The following is an 18,534-nucleotide window of genomic DNA, read 5'->3' as shown; positions in this document are numbered from 1 at the left end:
GAGGCTGGGTGCTACCTTGGTAAGATGCCTCCAAGGTTGTTTTTTTAATTATTTCAGCTAGGAAGTGGCCCAGCCCAGGGAAGAGAAACCCCCTTCCACATTTTACACATGTGAAGGAAAGGGGGGGGGGGATGCCTCTTAGTTCTGCCACAGCAGGACACAGCTTCCCACTGTCCAACACATTGATTCACGACAGACATGGATGCTATTCCCCATCATTTCTTCATCAATGTGGGTAATGTGGTCTGTTCCTGTGACCTTCTACTTGTCAGAATCCATTCATTCGTTGATTTATAGCACCTATATAGCTTTCATTTATTTTAATGGAGCCCAGTCATGTTAACTGGTATTCACAACTTTCTATGGGCTCTCAGATATCTCCCACTGGGCATTCTTGTCATTCATATTAGTACAACTAGTGAAGAAGCCTTTGTGCATCACATATAACTTCCCTGGATCCTGGAACCCTGAGATCCAGCCTTCCCTGAGAGTTAACGAGGAAACCTTCTTACAGCCCTCGATTTTTCCCTGCACAAGAAAGAAGCATGGCAACTAAGATGTGCAAAGTGCTATACTAGAGGACACCCTTAGATGGGTAAGAAAACCTGCCTTCAATCTCTTACACAAGATGGGCCAATGTATGAAAGCCCCAAAATATGTAACTTTAAGCACGTGAATGCATTTAATGGGCTGATTTTCCCTTAAATAATAAGTCACCATGACGAAGGCAAACAAAGTTCAGACCAGAGAGTATATTGGGGAAGTGGGGTTAACGCTTTTACACCTCTGCCAGTTCCACCAAAACCTCCCCTCCCACGTTTGACCCAAGATGGGAGCTTTCATTGACCCCCTTGTTAAGGGGTGAGACAGGGCAGGGCAGGAATATACTAAAAGCACTTAATGTCATAGCTGTTCTGGCCCTGAAGTGCAGAGGACAATGTGCAACACAGTCCTTCTTTCTGCCCCCACCCTCTGAAGAGCTTTTTGCTACCCCTGCTAATAAAAAGTGAACAAATGTTTGAAGTTACATCCACTTTAATATAAAACAAAAAAGGACAGACTTGGGAGTCTTACAAGAATTTAAGTGTTTTCTTCACAGCAAATATATGTGAGTGATCAAGACATCAAGCTGAAAGAGATTAAATTTTCCCTTTCTGATGCACAATGCTACAGTCAGACTCTAAATCAGAGCTTTCCAAACTGTGTGTCACAACACATTAGTGTGTAGGTGTGTCACGTGAACGATCTTATAAGGGGTTAGTTTGACCTCCAGTAAAACTGAATTATTGTGTCGCGAAGTGATGCATGTCTAAAAAGTGTGTCACCAACATGAAAAGTTTGGAGAGCTCTGCTCTAAATGGAGCCTGCAGGGCATCCTGCATCAAAAGCCCTGCATGGAGTCAGCCTGCTATAATACATCTACTCAACATGCTGCCTAAAATACCCGCCCCAGTTCACCCTCTTGTTAATTTGTGCGCAGTCCCGCTAATGAAGTCACTTCAGCAAGAGCAAAGTCAGTGTGGTGAGAGATGGGCAGACCATTTCTCTTCCTCTCTTTCTCCCGCTGTCAGCCAGCCAGGTGAGAAATGCCACCCCACCCCAGTCCCACTCAGCTGCTCCTTGGGTGCGTTGAGGAAGCAAGGAATAATGCATTAGGTTTTGACTCAATGATAGCATCAATAAGCAGGTTCCAAACAGGCAGACAGTCACACAAGCTAAAGAAGTCTAAAGCAAAAGGGCGCCTGCTCAGATACACTCCAGCAGGATTTTACTTTCAAGGAGATAGTTTCACTTGGGTGTAAAAAGGGCCACCTCATGTCACAAAACAATGAACCCTTGAAAGACTTAATTTAATAGGTCAAATTAATCCATGGCTGGGTAAGCCTGCAGTAGGGGAGCCTTAAGGAGTGCCGGCATGTGGCATGCCTGAATGGGAGGAGGGTGGCCCAGAGTCCTGACTGCGGCACAGAACAGCAATTCACCAACTGTGGGAATAGGGCTCACAAGCATGGCTCCGTTTTTATAAAGGTACGTTTAAGCCACTATGTTGGACGTCTTCACCACCACTCTCATGCTGCTCAGTGCAGAGCGATCCTGTGTGGGACTGCCTTCCCCTGCTCTCTACCAATAGGTGGACAGTGACATCATCCCAAAGGAGAAATGGGACACAGGGGGCTACTAATGGAGCTTGCCCCAGAGCTGGTGGTTGCGGGAGAATCCCAGGAGTGTTGGCATGGCCCAGCCAACACAGTGCCATCCCCGATCCCTGGCTGACTGGGCAAAAGGGAGGGTGGGAAGCCACGTTAACTGGGCTGCCCTGGAACTGCAAGGAGAATGCCTATCCATTGATTCTGCAAACAGAGGTATCTTTTTGAAAAAGAATGGAAAGTCTCCCTTCAAGCTTGATTTAACAATACACTTATTTACAGTTCTTTGCCTGTCAAATGTTTGGGAAACATTGACTGAGGCCTGGTCTACACAGGTGGCAGACTGAGGTGACAGAAGGACTTTAGCACTATAGACAGTAGGTGGGACATACTGTTTTTGATTGGTTCCTTACTACCAAAAAAGCAAGCACACACCGAGCATAACAGCCCATTCCCACCTGCACCTGTGCTAGTTTTTTGTCTGCAGGGAGTTTTGCATAGGAATGTACGCAAAAAGCATCTCACAGACATGGTAACACTTGTATGCTTAAAACAACCCTGTAGAAAGAAAAGTCAGTATTATCCCTCTGAGTTGCCTTGCCTAAGGGAATTCATGGCAGAGGCGAGATTTGAACCAGGGACCTCCTCTTCTCAGTCACAATGCTGCACTAGGTCAGAAATAACAGAAGTGTAAACCCATTACATACTTCCAGCCCACCATGGGAAACTGGAATTATTATTACAACATGGACCACAGATAAATACCATACACATAACAGACTACTTTGATACCAGATGGCCAAGATCTCAGCCTTTGCTGCACATGGTTTCTTAAATAGCCACTCCTATGAATACTAAACAGAAAAATCCAACACATAAACCATGAGCAATTATAACAGCAAGGTCGGAAATTTCCTTCACTGTCACAGCAGAAATATCTACATACACGTAAGTTGTAGTTTCTATATCTATATAACAAACTGGGTTTTTTTTTAAGTTGTAGGTTTAATTCTGTTGGCTTGCCATTGGGTTATTTTGGTGATTCACCTCAACGATCAAGTTCTTTGCTGCTGCAGCATTGCCACACATCATAGTGGAAGGGAAGCTTAGCATAAAGACTACAAATCAGTGTTGGTAGTATAAAATAGGGACTTTGATCTTGGCTGTTCCACCTTCACCCTGCAAGAGAAATAAAATACAACAATATTTTATAGCTATTCACAATTTCAACCAGCAAATAAGTGACAAAGACAAGATGCAACCAGAAGATGTTAAGACAATGGCCTTACATGAAGCATAGAAGGCAGGTTGACTTAAGGGTGTACATTGCTTCACTGCTCAAGACTTGGGGACTTTCAGTTGAATGTATGGACGGAATTCAATGAACTGAGTAAGTATTGAGCTGCTTCATAAGCCATCCTGCCTGGCTTCACACTGTGGCCTCACTTCCCCTCCACCACATAATTAGCCTTCTATTTTTAATTTGAGGGGTCTGCACCCTACTCTTCAGGCAAAAGCTTCCCATATAGTGGCTACCAAAGGGAGAAGTGTGCACATGTGCACATACACAGAAATAACAAATCCATGGTTAGAAAACCAGGGGCAGTCAGACAAAAACAATACATAAAAACTGGACCTAGAAGGTCAGGGCAAATAAAAAGGTCTTCACCTCAGAAGACATCAGGCAGCGGCACTGGGAGTCCAGGTGTCGGAAACTGAAAAAGCCGTATCTCAGGTCACTGCCCAGCTCACTAGAAAGGCCTCTGAGACCGATCACGGAGACCAAGAAGACAGGAAAAGGCAGACCTTGAGCTACCCTGTCCCTTGACCCGTTTTTTAAAGCCCTTAAGAAAGCACCTGGAATTTTCTAAGCTCTGTGAATGAGTTAAAAAATAAGTTGGCCTCCCCGCAGGTTCACAAACGAATAAAAAAGGGAATGGGTAACAAAGAGAAAAGCACTCAAACAGCTTCTCCTTCACATCTGCTCAGCCAGGGTGCTCACAGGACAATCCACGATTTTGTGATGGATCTATGCTGTTATTTTCACATTACCCTATTAATAAGCCTCCAGGTAGGCATGTTCTTTCTAAATGTAAGTGGCTGTACAGTGTGTAGCACTTGAGGCACTTAACAGTAAGACTATATGACCCCTCTTCCCCATCTGCACATCTTGGTCTACTCTCGTAGCCATAAGAACCTTCATAAACTAGTACTTACAGGAACTGTGACTGTTTGCATCCATCTTTGAAGCCTTGCCAACCTTGGCCATGTTCTGCTGTGGTTTACTTTGCTCTTCCCCGCTTAGCAGAGCTTTAATTTCAGAGGGGATTTTCCCTTGATCCATTGCTGAGCACCACTGCTTGTACTAAAAACACAAACATAAAAATAAACTGGCTTGCAAAAGCAGAGGGCTGCACTTTTTTACTTTCAGTTGTGATCATTAGAGTTCTGCTGTTAAATAGCAAAGATTAAAGCCATGGCTATCATCAATCAGTATGTAATTAGTTCTATCGGGAAGCTGCTTGAGGAAGACGTTCAGTCTGCCATGTTCCTCCCCGGAAGTGTTGACATTTATTAATAATGGAGAGTTTCTTTTGGTCTTTTTATGTAAAAAGGAAGATGAATTAATCTATTTGGGTTGGAAGATTGGGGAGATACTGCCTAACAGAAGGTAGATCAGCTTGGTGTCATTCTAGAGTGAATATTTTGTTTTGTGTAACTGACAGATGGAAAATCAGAAGTCCCTTTTATTTTTCTTCTCATCTTTTCTTTTCTTCTTTTTTTTTGGTTTTCCTTTGTTTTGTTCTCTCTTTCTCTGTTTATTTTTGTTTTTATTTAGATTAGTTTCTTTCCTTTTCTTGTTTTAGGAAAAAGCTTTAATAAAATCTTATTTTTTAAAAAGAGAGTTCTGCTGTTGTACATGTGTGATTATTGGACTGGGGGTGTGGAAGTGTTCATCAGCAGGGCTATGTGGCATTGCAGCAAGTTCTTCTCTTGGTTGCTTGTCCGTTGGTCACTTGGCAAGATTTTCTTCTTGGTCAAGGGCCATATTTTCAGTGTCTTGCGAAGTTCCTTGCCAAGTGGCAAAAATGGCAGAATAAAGGATGACCAAAAAATCAATAAACCTGGCAAATCTGCTTAATTTAAATAGTGTCAAACTTTTATTGGAGTTTAATTTGGATTTGTTTGTTTAAGTACACACAACTCTGTTGATCTACAGGGCATCTCACTTTTCTGTCCCAACAACCCTTATTCGGCTACAGTAATTACATTCTGCCTTTCAATAAATTGTTTTCAAATCAGCTTTCATAAGAAAACTGGGTAATAATTAAAATATCTTAAAAATCATATCCTGTACGAGTTTTCTGTTCTCTTCCTTGAACAGGACATGCCTTCAGGCGTGTAAGCATTTCCAAGTAGAGAGTGGCAACTCCCTGCTCACAGACACCTAAGCAGAGATCCTGGGGACGTAATGACATTGGCCACAGGGGAAAACAGCATACAGTGGTACCTCTGGTTGCGAACGGGATCCGTTCTGGAGCCCCGTTCGCAACATGAGCAGAACACAACCCGCGCCTGTGCGTGCGCGGGTTGCCGCTTCTGCACATGACATCATTCTGAGCGTCTGCGCATGCGCGAGTGGCGAGGCCCGGAAGTAACCCGTTCCGTTACTTCCAGGTCGCTGTGGGACGCAACCTGAAAAGATTTAACCTGAAGCAAACGCAACAAGAGGTATGACTGTACTTGCATGAACGCACACAACTCAGAAGCTGTTACTATGCTCTAGACCCACAGAACTGACTCAAAGCTGGGGGGAAGGTGGAAAAGAGAGAAAGCACATTACCATTTCCAGCTCTTCTCTAAGGGCGCATATGGCTCTCTCTCTGCTTGAAACCAGCTCTTCCAGGTACTGGTACCTCAGCTTCTTCCTCGCCCTGCATTCTCTCGCGCTCTGCCGGCTCCTCTCAAGTTTAGCTTTCAAATCTATTTTGGCTGGTTTACGGCCCCGTTTCCCTGGTTTCTTCACTTTCCCTCCAGCTACCTAGAAAGCAGAAACACATTTTTCTTCGGTCAGGGCAGCATCAGTAAGAGTTCTCCAGGGTGGTTCTTACAAAATTCATAACAGGACCGAAAACAAACGGGCAGAATTTGGTTTGAGGATGTTTCTGCCTCGACGGGGCTCCTGCTGCCTCGGGCTCGTACCAACAAAACACGTTGCAGAGAGCAGAGTGCCTGTGAGACCCGCAAGTGTCCACACAGGGCCAAAGGGGTTGGCAACCCTGGGATTAAGGCACATGCAAATGTTATATATCATCATCATCATCATCTGGCTTGGAGAGCCTTCCAATCGCCTTCCTGGGGGGGGGGGGGGTCCAAGCAGCTGTTGGACTACAACTCCCACGACCCCCAGCTCTCAGCAGGCCCGGTGGCCGGGGGACGAGAGTTGTCGTCCAGCAGCTCCTCGGCCCGCCACCGCCTCCCGGGACGGAGAAGGGCCGCTGCCACGCGCGCCCCCCCCGCCCCCCGCGGAGCAGCTCGACGCGGCGCCTCCACTTACTTTGCTGTCGTCCATGGGTGCAGCCCGGCCCCCCCTCCCGCGAAGGACGAGGCCTCCGGAGCCCCGCCCGCCCTAGGCCGCCGCCCCCCGGGGCCGCCCGCCCGCCGCCGCCGCCGCCGCCATCACAGCCCGCTTCCGGCTCCTGCTCGTGACGTTCTTTGCGGCGGCCCCGGGGGCATGTCCGGCCAGCCCAGTGCATTTCGGGAGCTGTAGTCCCGCTCGTCTCCGCCCAGCAAGACGGAGGAGGGGCGTCCCAGCGCGCGAGACGCGGCTGCGTCATGACGTAGGGTATCCTGGCGGGGGGGGGGAGTCGGAGTGGAAGACAGAATGGGAAATCAATAGGACCTGAACAGATTGGAGAGCTGGGCGCTAGCTAACAAAGTGAATTTCAATAGGGACCAATGGAAGGTTCTGCACTTAGGCAGGAAGATCTAGCTATACCAGTATAAGATGGGGGACGTCTGGCTTACCAGCAGTACATGTGAAAAGGATTTAGGGTCTCGGTGGACCCCAAGCTGAACATGAGTCAACAGTGTGATGGAGCAGCAAAAAAGGCTAACACTATTCTAGGCTGCATCAACAAAAGTCTTGTCGGTATAGATCAAGGGATGTAAGAGTAGCACTCTATTCTGCCTTAGTCAGACCACACCTGGAATACTGTGCCCAGTTCTGGGCACCACAGATTCCTGCATTGCATGGGGGGGTGGACTAGATGACCCTCGGGACCCTTCAAGCTCTAATATTCTATATTCTATTATTCTAATTCAAGCAGTGCAGAGTTAAACTGTGGAACTCACTCTTGCAGGAGGCAGTGATAGAGGCTTAGACAAATGTATAGAGGAGGAGAGGGCTATTGATGCCTCCTAGCCAGGATGGCCAATGGAAATCCTTATTATATATTTTATGTGGCTGTTTATTTGTATATATTTTAAATTTTTATACTGTATATGGATGTTTTATGATGGCAAAGAAGGCAAAAAAGAAGGCACTAATCTGAATCTGTGCCTCTTAGGAGATACAGAAATGTGATGTTTACGTGTATGTTTTTTGTTATGAAAGTGAAATGCTTTCTTAGGGTTTGCCAGTTGCAAAGAAGAATATGTTTCCTGTTCTGCTCCCTTTTAATCATTTTGTAGATTAAAGAATTGTGTGTTTTTTCATCTACAGCTTTTACATCTTCTTGACAAGCTGGAGCCAAGATTCCCTGTTCTACCTATTAAAGATAACAGATTCCTGGCCTCCTCTGCACCTCATCGCCCTAAAGAAAACAACTTTTGTCCGAAAGTTTTGAATGTAGCAGAAATAAAAGTCTAAAACCTCCTGCACATTCATGCCCCATCTTTGACATTCACAGGTAAAGAAGTGACATCCTCAACATGGAAAAAGGGTGACCGAAATAATCAAGGGGGTGGAGTGAAAGATTACAGCATTTCTGGCTAAGTGATGATACTTCATAGAGGGCAGAGCCTGGCTGTGTCTTGAGGCTCAAGGTGAAGTATATTAAATCAGGCAGAAAACCCCAGACCAACCATGTTCTTTCTGCTGCTCCCCTGTGGGGAAATGTGCTCCAAGTCTCAGAAGCCCAGTTATGTCACCCCTTGCCTGCAGGAGCTGGCAGCCCTTCACCCCTTTTTGAACACCCTCCCTTGTGGAGTGTTCCCTCAGCCTCCTCTCCTCCGGGCAGCCCCTGGTCTCTGAGCCAACCCCCCCACCCCAATGAAAGGTTCCTCCTCACTCCACACACACCCCCGGGGCCCGGGAAGAGGATTCCCCCAGCCTTAGCTGCCCTGACAGATAATGGCCAAAGGTGAATGTGAGGCCAGCAGCTTAGTCACCCTGGGAGGCAGCAGTGGATACTGCTGGGCCTGCATGGCAGAAAGACTCCCCTTTAGTGCGGGGGACTCAACTCCCAGGCAGGCATCGCGCACAGCAAGCACAAGAAAGGCCAACAAGGCGCCTGCCCGGCCTCCCATTTGTCCGTCTGTTCCCAACAGCAAGGGCTAGTGGTATCATGGGCCAGGAGTTGGCTTCACCTGCTGAGCAGCAGCCTGAAGGAGCAGAAGGCAAAGTGACTCCACCTTCTGCTGATCAGCCTTCTTGCTCCTGATGAGAACCAGCTGGCTCCAGCTTTCTGAAGCAGGGTTTCCAACCTCAGTCAGTTGCTGGAAACAACATTCCTCGTTCCTGACCAGACCTTGCTGCTTCGTGCTCCTCGTGACCCTCAGCTTTCTTGACCCCCGGATCGTCTGACTACATGAACTGAGATACTTCTGATCTTAGGACTGGACTGGGCCTTGTATACGGACACTGCCTCCAGGAAAGTACCCCCCTGAGAGTTGGCTGATTGGCTGGCTTCTCCCTCCACTGAGGTCTGCCGTGGCTGGCAGCACAGGACCACGACAGGTGGGCTGGCTGGCTGGGCTCCCTCGCCCATTTGCTTGCTTACTCCGAGGCCACCTCAGCTCCTGGCAACCAGCACCCCATGGACAGTCCCAGAGGCACCTTCGTCTGGGGAGCTTGTAGCCAGGGCTGCTGCAACAAACAGCCACAGAAGTCTTTGGGAGGCAGAGATGCGAGAGGGCATCAGAGGAGGGAGGGAAGGAAAGAGGGACAGAGGCCAATGTTGCCCGCGGCACCCCTGACCAGCATTCAAGGCACTCCTGGGTGCCACAGTACACTGGCTGAAAACCACTTGCCTACCCTATTACCTCTATCCACTGACCCTGTGGGTCCCCCTGCCATCTCTTAGAGAACCTTAGAAGATGGATAAAGCCATGAAACTTGAGGTCATATTCTGACAACTGACAATGTTGCTTGATGGTGGAAGCATAACATGGCATAAATATGATCTGGAACATGCTTCATGTTGCTTCCAAGGATGCCACCAAAGTAAATATATTTTTGATGAGCTCTTGCCCCTGCCCTCTGCTCTGGAGGGGAGGACTAGAACCAATGGATTCAAGTTACAAGAAAGGAGATTCCAACTTTCTGATAGTAAGAGGTGTTCAACTGTGGGAGGATGTGGACTCTCCTTCCTTGGAGGCTTTTAAGCAGAGCTTGGGTGGCCATCTGTCACGGATGTGATTTAGTTGAGATTTCTGTATTGCAGGGGGTTGGACCAGTGGCGTAGCGTGGGGGGTGCAGGGGGGGCCAGCCGCACCGGGCGCAACATCTGGGGGTTAGGGTTAGGGTGCGCAAATCCACGGGTTAGGGGGCGCAAATCCGCGGGTTAGGGGGCGCAAATTACTTGCCTTGCCCCGGGTGCTGACAACCCATGCCACGCCACTGGGTTGGACTAGATGATCCTTGGGTCCTTTCCAGCTCTATAGTTCTATGATAATACTAACAGTTTATGAAATTCTCATCCTTTGGGATTAATGCATAATTGCATTTATTGTATAGGAATCATTTGAAGGAGCAGAGATTCTAACACAGCATAAATTATGATGTTTGCAGTATGTCAACAAGAAATTTTGTTTCTATTAAAATAATTAAAATAATTCTCCAACATAATATTGCAAAACTTGTGTACCTGATACCAAGAACTTTTCCACAAAAGGGCCTAACAGTTTGGTTGTTGTTTTCTCAGAGGTATGTCAGTGTTCTGCAGCACTTTCTCAAAATTAAGCATGCATGAACATTTCAGGCTGAGGTTGCACGTCTCTTCATGTAACAACAACAATAACAACACATTGACCTTGGAGTTAGTCTCACTGGACTTAGTGGTGAGGATAACAGGAAGTAGAACCATGAACTCCCTGGAGGAAGGGCAAGGAATAATGATGATGATAATAATAACAACAACGGAATGGGCTGTGCTACTGATGCTCAGTGATAACCAGCTCTAATCTGGAGGGATATATTTTAAATTATTGGTCATGTCCCATGGGCGTAGCCAAGGGGGGTAGGGGGCAGTTGCCCCCATAAATAAATAAAATAACTAACTAACTGAGGTTCTGCCCCACCAACAAAGATCCTGGCTACGCTCATGTCATGTCCCCAGAATGGAAGATACCACACTTAACTGCACTTTGCTTCGATGTGCTTTGCAGATACAGTGGTACCTCAGGTTACATACGCTTCAGGTTACAGACTCTGCTAACCCAGAAATAGTGCTTCAGGTTAAAAACTTTGCTTCAGGATGAGAACAGAAATCATGCTCCGGCGGCATGGCAGCAGCAGGAGGCCCCATTAGCTAAAGTGGTGCTTCAGGTTAAGAACAGTTTCAGGTTAAGTACGGACCTCCGGAACAAATTAAGTACTTAACCCGAGGTACCACTGTATTGCTTCTTAGTAGGAGGTGGGTGCAGCTGCAAGCAGCCCAGCTGCTTCCAGGGAAGGACGCCCCCTGCCCCCTCCCTTCTAGCCACAGGAGTGGAGCTGTCTAGGGCTGAATCCAGGTTTTCCCACTTCCACACCTGCAGCCAGGGGGGCCTGGCTTAATGGACTACACAGTATAGTATACAGTATAGTGTAACTTTGTGCATTGGGAAACAATTTTTTCTGTATGTGACTCGCTTTATTGCGATACTCACTTTATTGTGGTGGTCTGGAACTCTGCCCACAATATTTCCAAGGTATGTCTGTATTAGACACATTTTTATGCAACTAGAACTTTGCAGCCAAAGGCCTGACTTGATATATCAAATAAATATGTTAACTTCAGCTTTCTTTGCTGCTGCAGTTCCTGCCCATGTCCCCCTCTTCCTCCACCAATGTGTTCTTCCTATGGACCCCACAAAGACTCTGAAGCCCAGCTCCCATTCTTCCCTGCTCTAGGTCAGTAGTGGCAACCATAAATTTAATTCTGCAGCTAGTAGCCCAAATTTCAAGTATACTTCACCACAGATATAATATTCTTTTTAAAGGGTTTTGTTTGGGACACTTCAAATTTAATGGAAATTTTGCTATGAACACACTGCTGGCTGCTCTCCCCATGAAAGAAAACCCAACAATAGCTCCTATCCAAACAGCAGGTACAAAGATTAACTTAGGTTGCTTCTGTGGGGCAGGAAGCTTATCAACCCCAAGCAAAAGGGTTGGAACCCTGCCCAGCCAAGGACACCAAGAGACCCTCTGCTTGTCTTCCCTCTCCTGGACATAAGGGCATCTCAGCCAATTACTGGCAACAACCGACTGAAGCAAGTCCCAGAAGAGGCTGGAAAAGGAGGCGGAACAGGGGTTGGAAGGGCAGCAGCAAAGAAAGCTGAACAGGGGGCAATGGGGCAGAGTGGCCTTAGGCATGCTCCGCCATCACATGAAATGAGCTGGAACGCAACCCCCACGCAAGTGCAGAGGCTTCACCACTGCACCTCAGCATATGTCAGTGCATTAAAATATACACTGGAAGGAACACAGAGATTTTTGCAAAGACTTTAACAAGGATTTAAAATACACATCTTGAAAGAAAAATCTCTGGCTATAAGAAAGGGTGGTGTTAAATTCTATGAATTTAGAAAACGGTTAAAAGTCGGCCTTGCAGCAGCATCAACAAACAAAGTAGAGCATTACAATGTAGTTCATTCAGGGGTGTTGCAGCCATGCTGATATGTGTATATGGCACTTAAACAACAGGGAATTATGGCTGCTGATATGGTAATTGCAGAGGTACAGAGAAAAAAGTGGGTGGGCCATGTGAAATTCATGACATTCTTGAGGTGAACTCAGACAGCACAAGCATGAGTCACTTCAGTGGTGTATGCTTGGTGTGACTTGCTTTGTACAAGTGCATTGTTCATTTTCAAGAGAGGCTCAAACATGTGCTCCATCTCAGAGCTGTTTTTATGTTTTTGTTTGCTGCTTTTTGTTCTAGAGAGATTTTTCTGACATGTTTTCACTCCTTTGGCCTACGCAGAGAAATATGTCTATATATGCATACCTATTACAACCAGAGAACACATTGTGGTCTATGAATGACCCTTTCAGACTCTGCTGTGGATGTGTCCGTGCCTATATTTTAAAACCAGAAGGAAAAGAAGGGCAACAACAAATTAGTAATGCCTTGCACATTTCAACAATGTGCCTTGAGCACATTCCCCATAAGAACCAGAACTCTGAGAATATACTCAATAGCTACACAACAGCCTTAAACTATAGTTTAGCTCCATGTGAATGCTGAAAATGGTAGTTTTGTGGGAGGAGTGACTAGGGATACTGAGAAAACCCAGCAAATTACAATTGCCAGGATTCCTAATGGGAGGCAGCCATTCAGAGTTGTACCTAGGGTTCCTTGCGCCCTTGGTAAGGAGCTGTACCTGCACACAATGCCCCTCCCATCACTTTATCTCAATAGAAACATTAGAAATGACTTCATTTTATGCAACCCAAGTACTTGAAGCATCCAGAGTGAGGGTGAGACAAGGGGGAAAGACAGAAAAAGTTGCACACCTTTGTGCTGCAATGTGAGGACAGGAAACTTCCCCACATCTCCTCTCACTGCCACAGCGGCAGCAAGCTGCCACACACATATAAATCATGCACTCCATAGTCTCCAGCAGTAAATCTTCATACCACCTTGTCATTCTCCTACTGTTCAGCTCCCAGCTCTTGTCTAAATATACAATCTTACACAGAAAACTGAAGACGGATTTCTGGAGTGATTTTTGTTCCCCTCCCCCTTCCAGCCTGCACCCTTGATTTTACCAACTCCTAGGTACAACTCTGCAGTTAAACTCATATCAAACTGTTGTAAGTCCTTGAGTAGATATACCCTGAAGGAGAACACTGCTTTGAGAGGAGGCGGGTGTTAAGTTGTGGGTGAACATATCAGACGACACAGCGATTCTTCAAACAGCTCTTGTTTATTCACAGGCCAGAACAGAACTGAACTGAATTATTCACAGGCCAGAACAGCCAGCCTGCTTATATAGAGCTCCACTAGAATAAATCTGAAGACCACAGTGGAAAAAAGAAGTATCTGGGACGCAAGTAAGGCTGTAATGAGAGGTTTTCTGATTCAGCAAAATGCTATAAAGAGGAGACTTCAAGAGGAGAGAAAAGAAAAGATTCTAGAGAAAATTAAAGAAGGAGGGAAGAGATTAAGATCTAAACCTAAGTCACAGGAGATCTTGCGGGAAATTAAATTATATCAGACACAATATTTGAAAATGGTTAACCAGGACATAGAATGGAAGGTTAAACAGATGAGACAAAAAACCTTTGAATCGGCTAATAAGTGTGGAAAGCTGCTAGCTTGGCAGCTGAAGAAAAGACAAAAATTAAATACTGTGACTAATCTTGAAGTAAATGGAAGGAACATACAAAACCCAAAGGAAATCAAAGACTGCTTCCAGAGATACTTTAAACAATTGTATGCACAAGGGCCACAAAATGAGATTAAGATCGAGAAATTTCTAGAAACAAATGGATTACAAAAAATATCTCAAGAGAATAAATTAATACTGAATGGAAAAATTTCTGAACAGGAGGTTGAAGGTGCCATAAAGAATCTGCAACTTGGCAAATCTCCAGGGCCAGATGGGCTAACCTCCAAATATTACAAAGTATTGAAAGAATACTTAGCTCAACCATTAACGGAGGTCTGCAATGAAAATATGGAGGGGAAAATAATGGAAATAATTAGGAAGAACTTCCTGACAGTAAGAGCTGTTCGACAGTGGAATTTGCTGCCAAGGAGTGTGGTGGAGTCTCCTTCTTTGGAGGTCTTTAAGCAGAGGCTTGACAACCATATGTCAGGAGTGCTCTGATGGTGTTTCCTGCTTGGCAGGGGATTGGACTCGATGGCCCTTGTGGTCTCTTCCAACTCTATGATTCTATGATTCTATGATTCTATGAAAAGAGCGCCGGAATCGTGGAAAGAAGCCTACATCACACTTATACCGAAAAATGAGTCTGAAAAGACACAACTTAAGAACTACCGCCCCATATCCCTACTTAACGTGGATTACAAAATTTTTGCTGATATTTTGGCTAAGAGATTGAAAAAAGTTTTAACTGGATTGATACATAAAGATCAAACTGGCTTTCTCCCAGGCAGATATATGTCAAACAACACTAGGAACCTGATAGATATTCTTGAAAAATTGCAAGTTAACATTAATACAAAAGCTGTTTTGATTTTTATTGATGCGGAGAAAGCCTTTGACAATATCTCTTGGAGTTTTATGAGGAAAAATTTGCAAGGGATGGGGGTGGGAGAAAGGTTTGGAAATGGTATAGGTGCGATTTATTCAGAACAAAAGGCAAAACTAATTGTGAATAATGCTGTTACAGAGGAAGTTAAGATAGAGAAAGGGACACGACAAGGCTGCCCAATTTCCCCTCTGCTTTTTATTTCAGTCCTGGAGGTATTGCTGAACATGATTAGAAAGGACCAACAGATCCAGGGTATACAGGTCGGAGCTAAACATTATAAACTTAAAGCATATGCAGATGACCTAGTTTTGACATTACAGGAGCCAATCCCTAGTACTAAAAGAGCTTTGGAAATAATACAAGAATTTGGTCAGGTGGCAGGATTTAAGTTGAATAAATCAAAAACTATGGTTCTGGAGAAGAACTTAACCTCGACTGAAAAGGAAAGGTTCCAGGGAGAAACAGGTTTATCATTGGTGAAAAAAGTGAAATACCTAGGGGTAAATATGACGGCTAAAAATGTTAATTTATTTAAGGACAATTATGAGAAGTGTTGGTCAGAAGTGAAAAAAGATCTTGAAATTTGGACAAACTTGAAGCTTTCATTATTGGGAAGAATTGCTGTTATCAAAATGAATGTATTGCCAAGAATGTTGTTTTTATTTCAGACGTTACAAATCATTGACAAGATGGACTGTTTCAAGAAGTGGCAAAAAGAAATCTCTAGATTTGTCTGGCAGGGCAAAAAGCCCAGAATAAAATATAAAATCCTTACTGATACTAAGAGCAGAGGGGGGTTTGCCCTGCCGGACTTTAAGTTATATTATGAAGCAGCAGCTTTTTGCTGGTTGAAGGAATGGCTACTTCTTGAGAACACAGACATTTTGGATCTGGAAGGCTATGATAATGCTTTTGGGTGGCATGCATATCTGTGGTATGATAAGGCTAAAGTTCATAAAGGTTTTAAAAACCATATTGTAAGGAAAGCTTTGTTTAATGTCTGGAATAGATATAAAGATTTTTTAGAAAACAAGACTCCTAGGTGGTTGTCGCCAATGGAAGCCAAAGCCGTGAAAAAGCTTAATATGGAATCTAAATGGCCGAGATACTCGGAAATTTTAGAACAAGAAGGGGACAGGTGGAAATTGCAGAGTTATGAGAAACTTAAAAATAAGGTGCGGGATTGGTTACACTATTTTCAAATAAGAGAGGCCTTTAATTTGGACAGGAAAAATGGCTTCCAGGTGGAAAAATCAAAGTTGGAAACAGAATTGTTAGAACCCAATGCTAAGATATTGTCAAGAATGTATGATTTGCTGTTGAAATGGAATACTGAGGATGAAACGGTCAAATCGGCTATGATAAAATGGGCACAATACATTGGTCATAACATTATGTTTGCTGACTGGGAACGGTTGTGGACCACCGGTATGAAATTTACGGCATGCAGTGCCTTAAGAGAAAATATTATGAAAATGATTTATAGGTGGTACATGACACCAGTCAAGCTTGCAAAAATTTATCATCTGCCCGATAACAAGTGTTGGAAATGTGAAGAAACTGAAGGAACATTCTTTCACCTTTGGTGGACGTGCCCAAGGATTAAGGCATTCTGGGAAATGATCTATAATGAACTGAAAAAAGTATTTAAGTATACTTTCTTGAAGAAACCAGAGGCCTTTCTCCTGGGCTTAGTCGGCCAATTGGTGTCAAAGAAGGATAGAACTTTTTTTATGTATGCCACAGCAGCAGCAAGAATACTTATTGCAAAGCATTGGAAGACGCAAGATCTACCCACTCTGGAAGAATGGCAGATGCAAGTAATAGACTATATGGAACTGGCTGAAATGACCGGCAGAATCCGAGATCAAGGAGAGGAGCAGGTGGAAGAGGACTGGAAGAAGTTTAAAGTTTATCTACAAAAACATTGTAAAATCTATGAATGCTGAGGGCATTAAAAATGAAATGATGGGGTTTAAGTGGCCAAGATAAATAGATTATAAAGAGAAGGATAAAGGCTTAAGATGAATAGTTAATGATCTTGCTGAACTAATTTTTAAATTGGAATACAAGAAGGGAAGGCGGGTGGAAGTAAATGAGAATAAGGTATTGAAAGTTATCAAAATGAAAGAGTGTTCTTTTTACACTAAATTTTTTTTTTTGTTGTTGTTGTATTTTTCTTTTTCTTGGGTGTTTTTTCTATTGAGATTTTTTGATGTTTGTTTGCTGTTGTTTTTCTTGTGGTTTTCTTTGTTGGGTTGTTAACTTTTTTGGAAATCTTTAATAAACATTATTTAAAAAAATATATATATAGAGCTCCACTAGAACGCAACAGTAACCATTTTCTGTAACTATCCAATCACTGAATGTCACTTTCGATCCCTTATTTGCATATGTGACCTGAGTGAAAACTATCTACAGTATCCCCCTGCTGGCCCAGGGTGAGAACTTCAGTACATAACACCCCTCCCCACCGAGATAAGGCGTTAGTTACAATCGTAATGGTTACAATCGTAATGGCACTACACGTTATGGTTCAATTAGGCACAAAAGCATATTGGTTACATTTCACCTACTTCCATTAGACTGACAGAATTACATGTCCAACAACATAGTCCTTTAAATAAGTTGGGCGCTTGGAAACTCTGCCAGACCGCCGGGGACCGGTACCCAGGTCCGGGGGGGGGGGCGATTCTTGCTGAGGCTGTGGCGCAACCCTAGGTGGCATTGAAACCAAGTCCCCTGCTGTGCCCTGCTGTGGGTGAAACATCTGCAAGTGGAGTTGGTGGAATGTCAGGCACGGCAGTGGTCTGAGTCTGTGGGAAGTCCGGCAGACCCTCTGAAGCAGCTTGGTTCGGCTCCACGCCTGCAGTTTGTGAGAGAGGTGTAGGTGGAGCCTCACCATCTGTGTCTGTTCCGGAGATAGAACGCATGGCGGGCAGCAATCTTGGATGGCTTTGGCGCATAGTGGTTACGGAGCTTCTCTTGAATCGTGTCCTACGGTGTTGCCTGGACTGCTACAGGCGCAACCAATGCTCGGGCTGTCTCAAACACCTCAGGCCCACAGAGGCTGAGCTTACGCTCCTGTGATACTTCCATCAGCTCGTTGGCTTGGAGGTAGCAGTCGAACCGAGCGAGGTAGGAGTCCCATGATTCAGAGGCTGGCGCAAACGGCTGTAGAGGCACAAGTGAAGCCATGGTTCCGATGCCGATGTGGGGCGATGGATGGAACACAGTGCTCTAGCCAGAATGGTCAGCTCTGAATTGGTTCTGTTCAGTGATTTCGCTTGGTGTTTCAGCTCAGTGATTCAGCTCCGCTCAGAGGGTGGCCACATCTGGCTGTGCTCTGTTGTCCATCCATCCCATCCTCGTCGCCAGTGTTAAGTTGTGGGTGAACGTGTCAGACAACACAGCGATTTTTCAAACAGCTCTTGTTTATTCACAGGCCAGAACAGAACTGAATTGGAAGGGTTCAGCCAGCCTGCTTATATAGAGCTCCACTAGAACGCAACAGTAACCATTTTCTGTAACTATCCAATCACTGAACGTCACTTTCGATCCCTTATTTGTATATGTGGACCTGAGTGAAAACTATCTACAGTATCCCCCTGCTGGCCCACAGTGAGAACTTCAGTACATAACAGCGGATGTTTTTGCTTGTGAAGAAGACACCTTGCCAAAACATGCTGCAGATTATTATTCAGTCCAGTTGATTTGCTATTTGGCACTGTGACA

At 44.9% G+C, this 18,534-nt stretch overlaps 1 protein-coding gene and 1 long non-coding RNA gene across 2 annotated transcripts; one reads left to right on the top strand and one right to left on the bottom strand.

The window, feature by feature from the left end:
- Positions 1-1,017: 1,017 nt before the first annotated feature.
- CREBL2 (cAMP responsive element binding protein like 2) lies at positions 1,018-6,831 on the bottom strand. Its single transcript, XM_028728601.2, has 4 exons — positions 6,706-6,831; positions 5,992-6,189; positions 4,365-4,512; positions 1,018-3,326 (listed from the first exon to the last, which is right to left on the bottom strand). Exons 1-4 carry the CDS (start codon positions 6,718-6,720, stop codon positions 3,322-3,324), a joined length of 366 nt encoding a protein of 121 aa, XP_028584434.1. The 5' UTR covers positions 6,721-6,831; the 3' UTR covers positions 1,018-3,321.
- Positions 6,832-6,860: 29 nt separating this feature from the next.
- On the top strand, positions 6,861-8,030 carry LOC114596842 (uncharacterized). The gene is made up of 2 exons (XR_003706631.2): positions 6,861-6,988; positions 7,873-8,030. It is a non-coding gene; the product is annotated as an uncharacterized LOC114596842 (long non-coding RNA).
- The last annotated feature ends 10,504 nt before the right edge of the window (positions 8,031-18,534 follow it).

Source organism: Podarcis muralis, chromosome 6 (assembly GCF_964188315.1).
Source record: "Podarcis muralis chromosome 6, rPodMur119.hap1.1, whole genome shotgun sequence".
NCBI lineage: Eukaryota > Metazoa > Chordata > Lepidosauria > Squamata > Lacertidae > Podarcis > Podarcis muralis.
The sequence above is the reverse complement of the archived record's forward strand: the minus strand, read 5'-3'. Positions and strand labels throughout refer to the sequence as shown.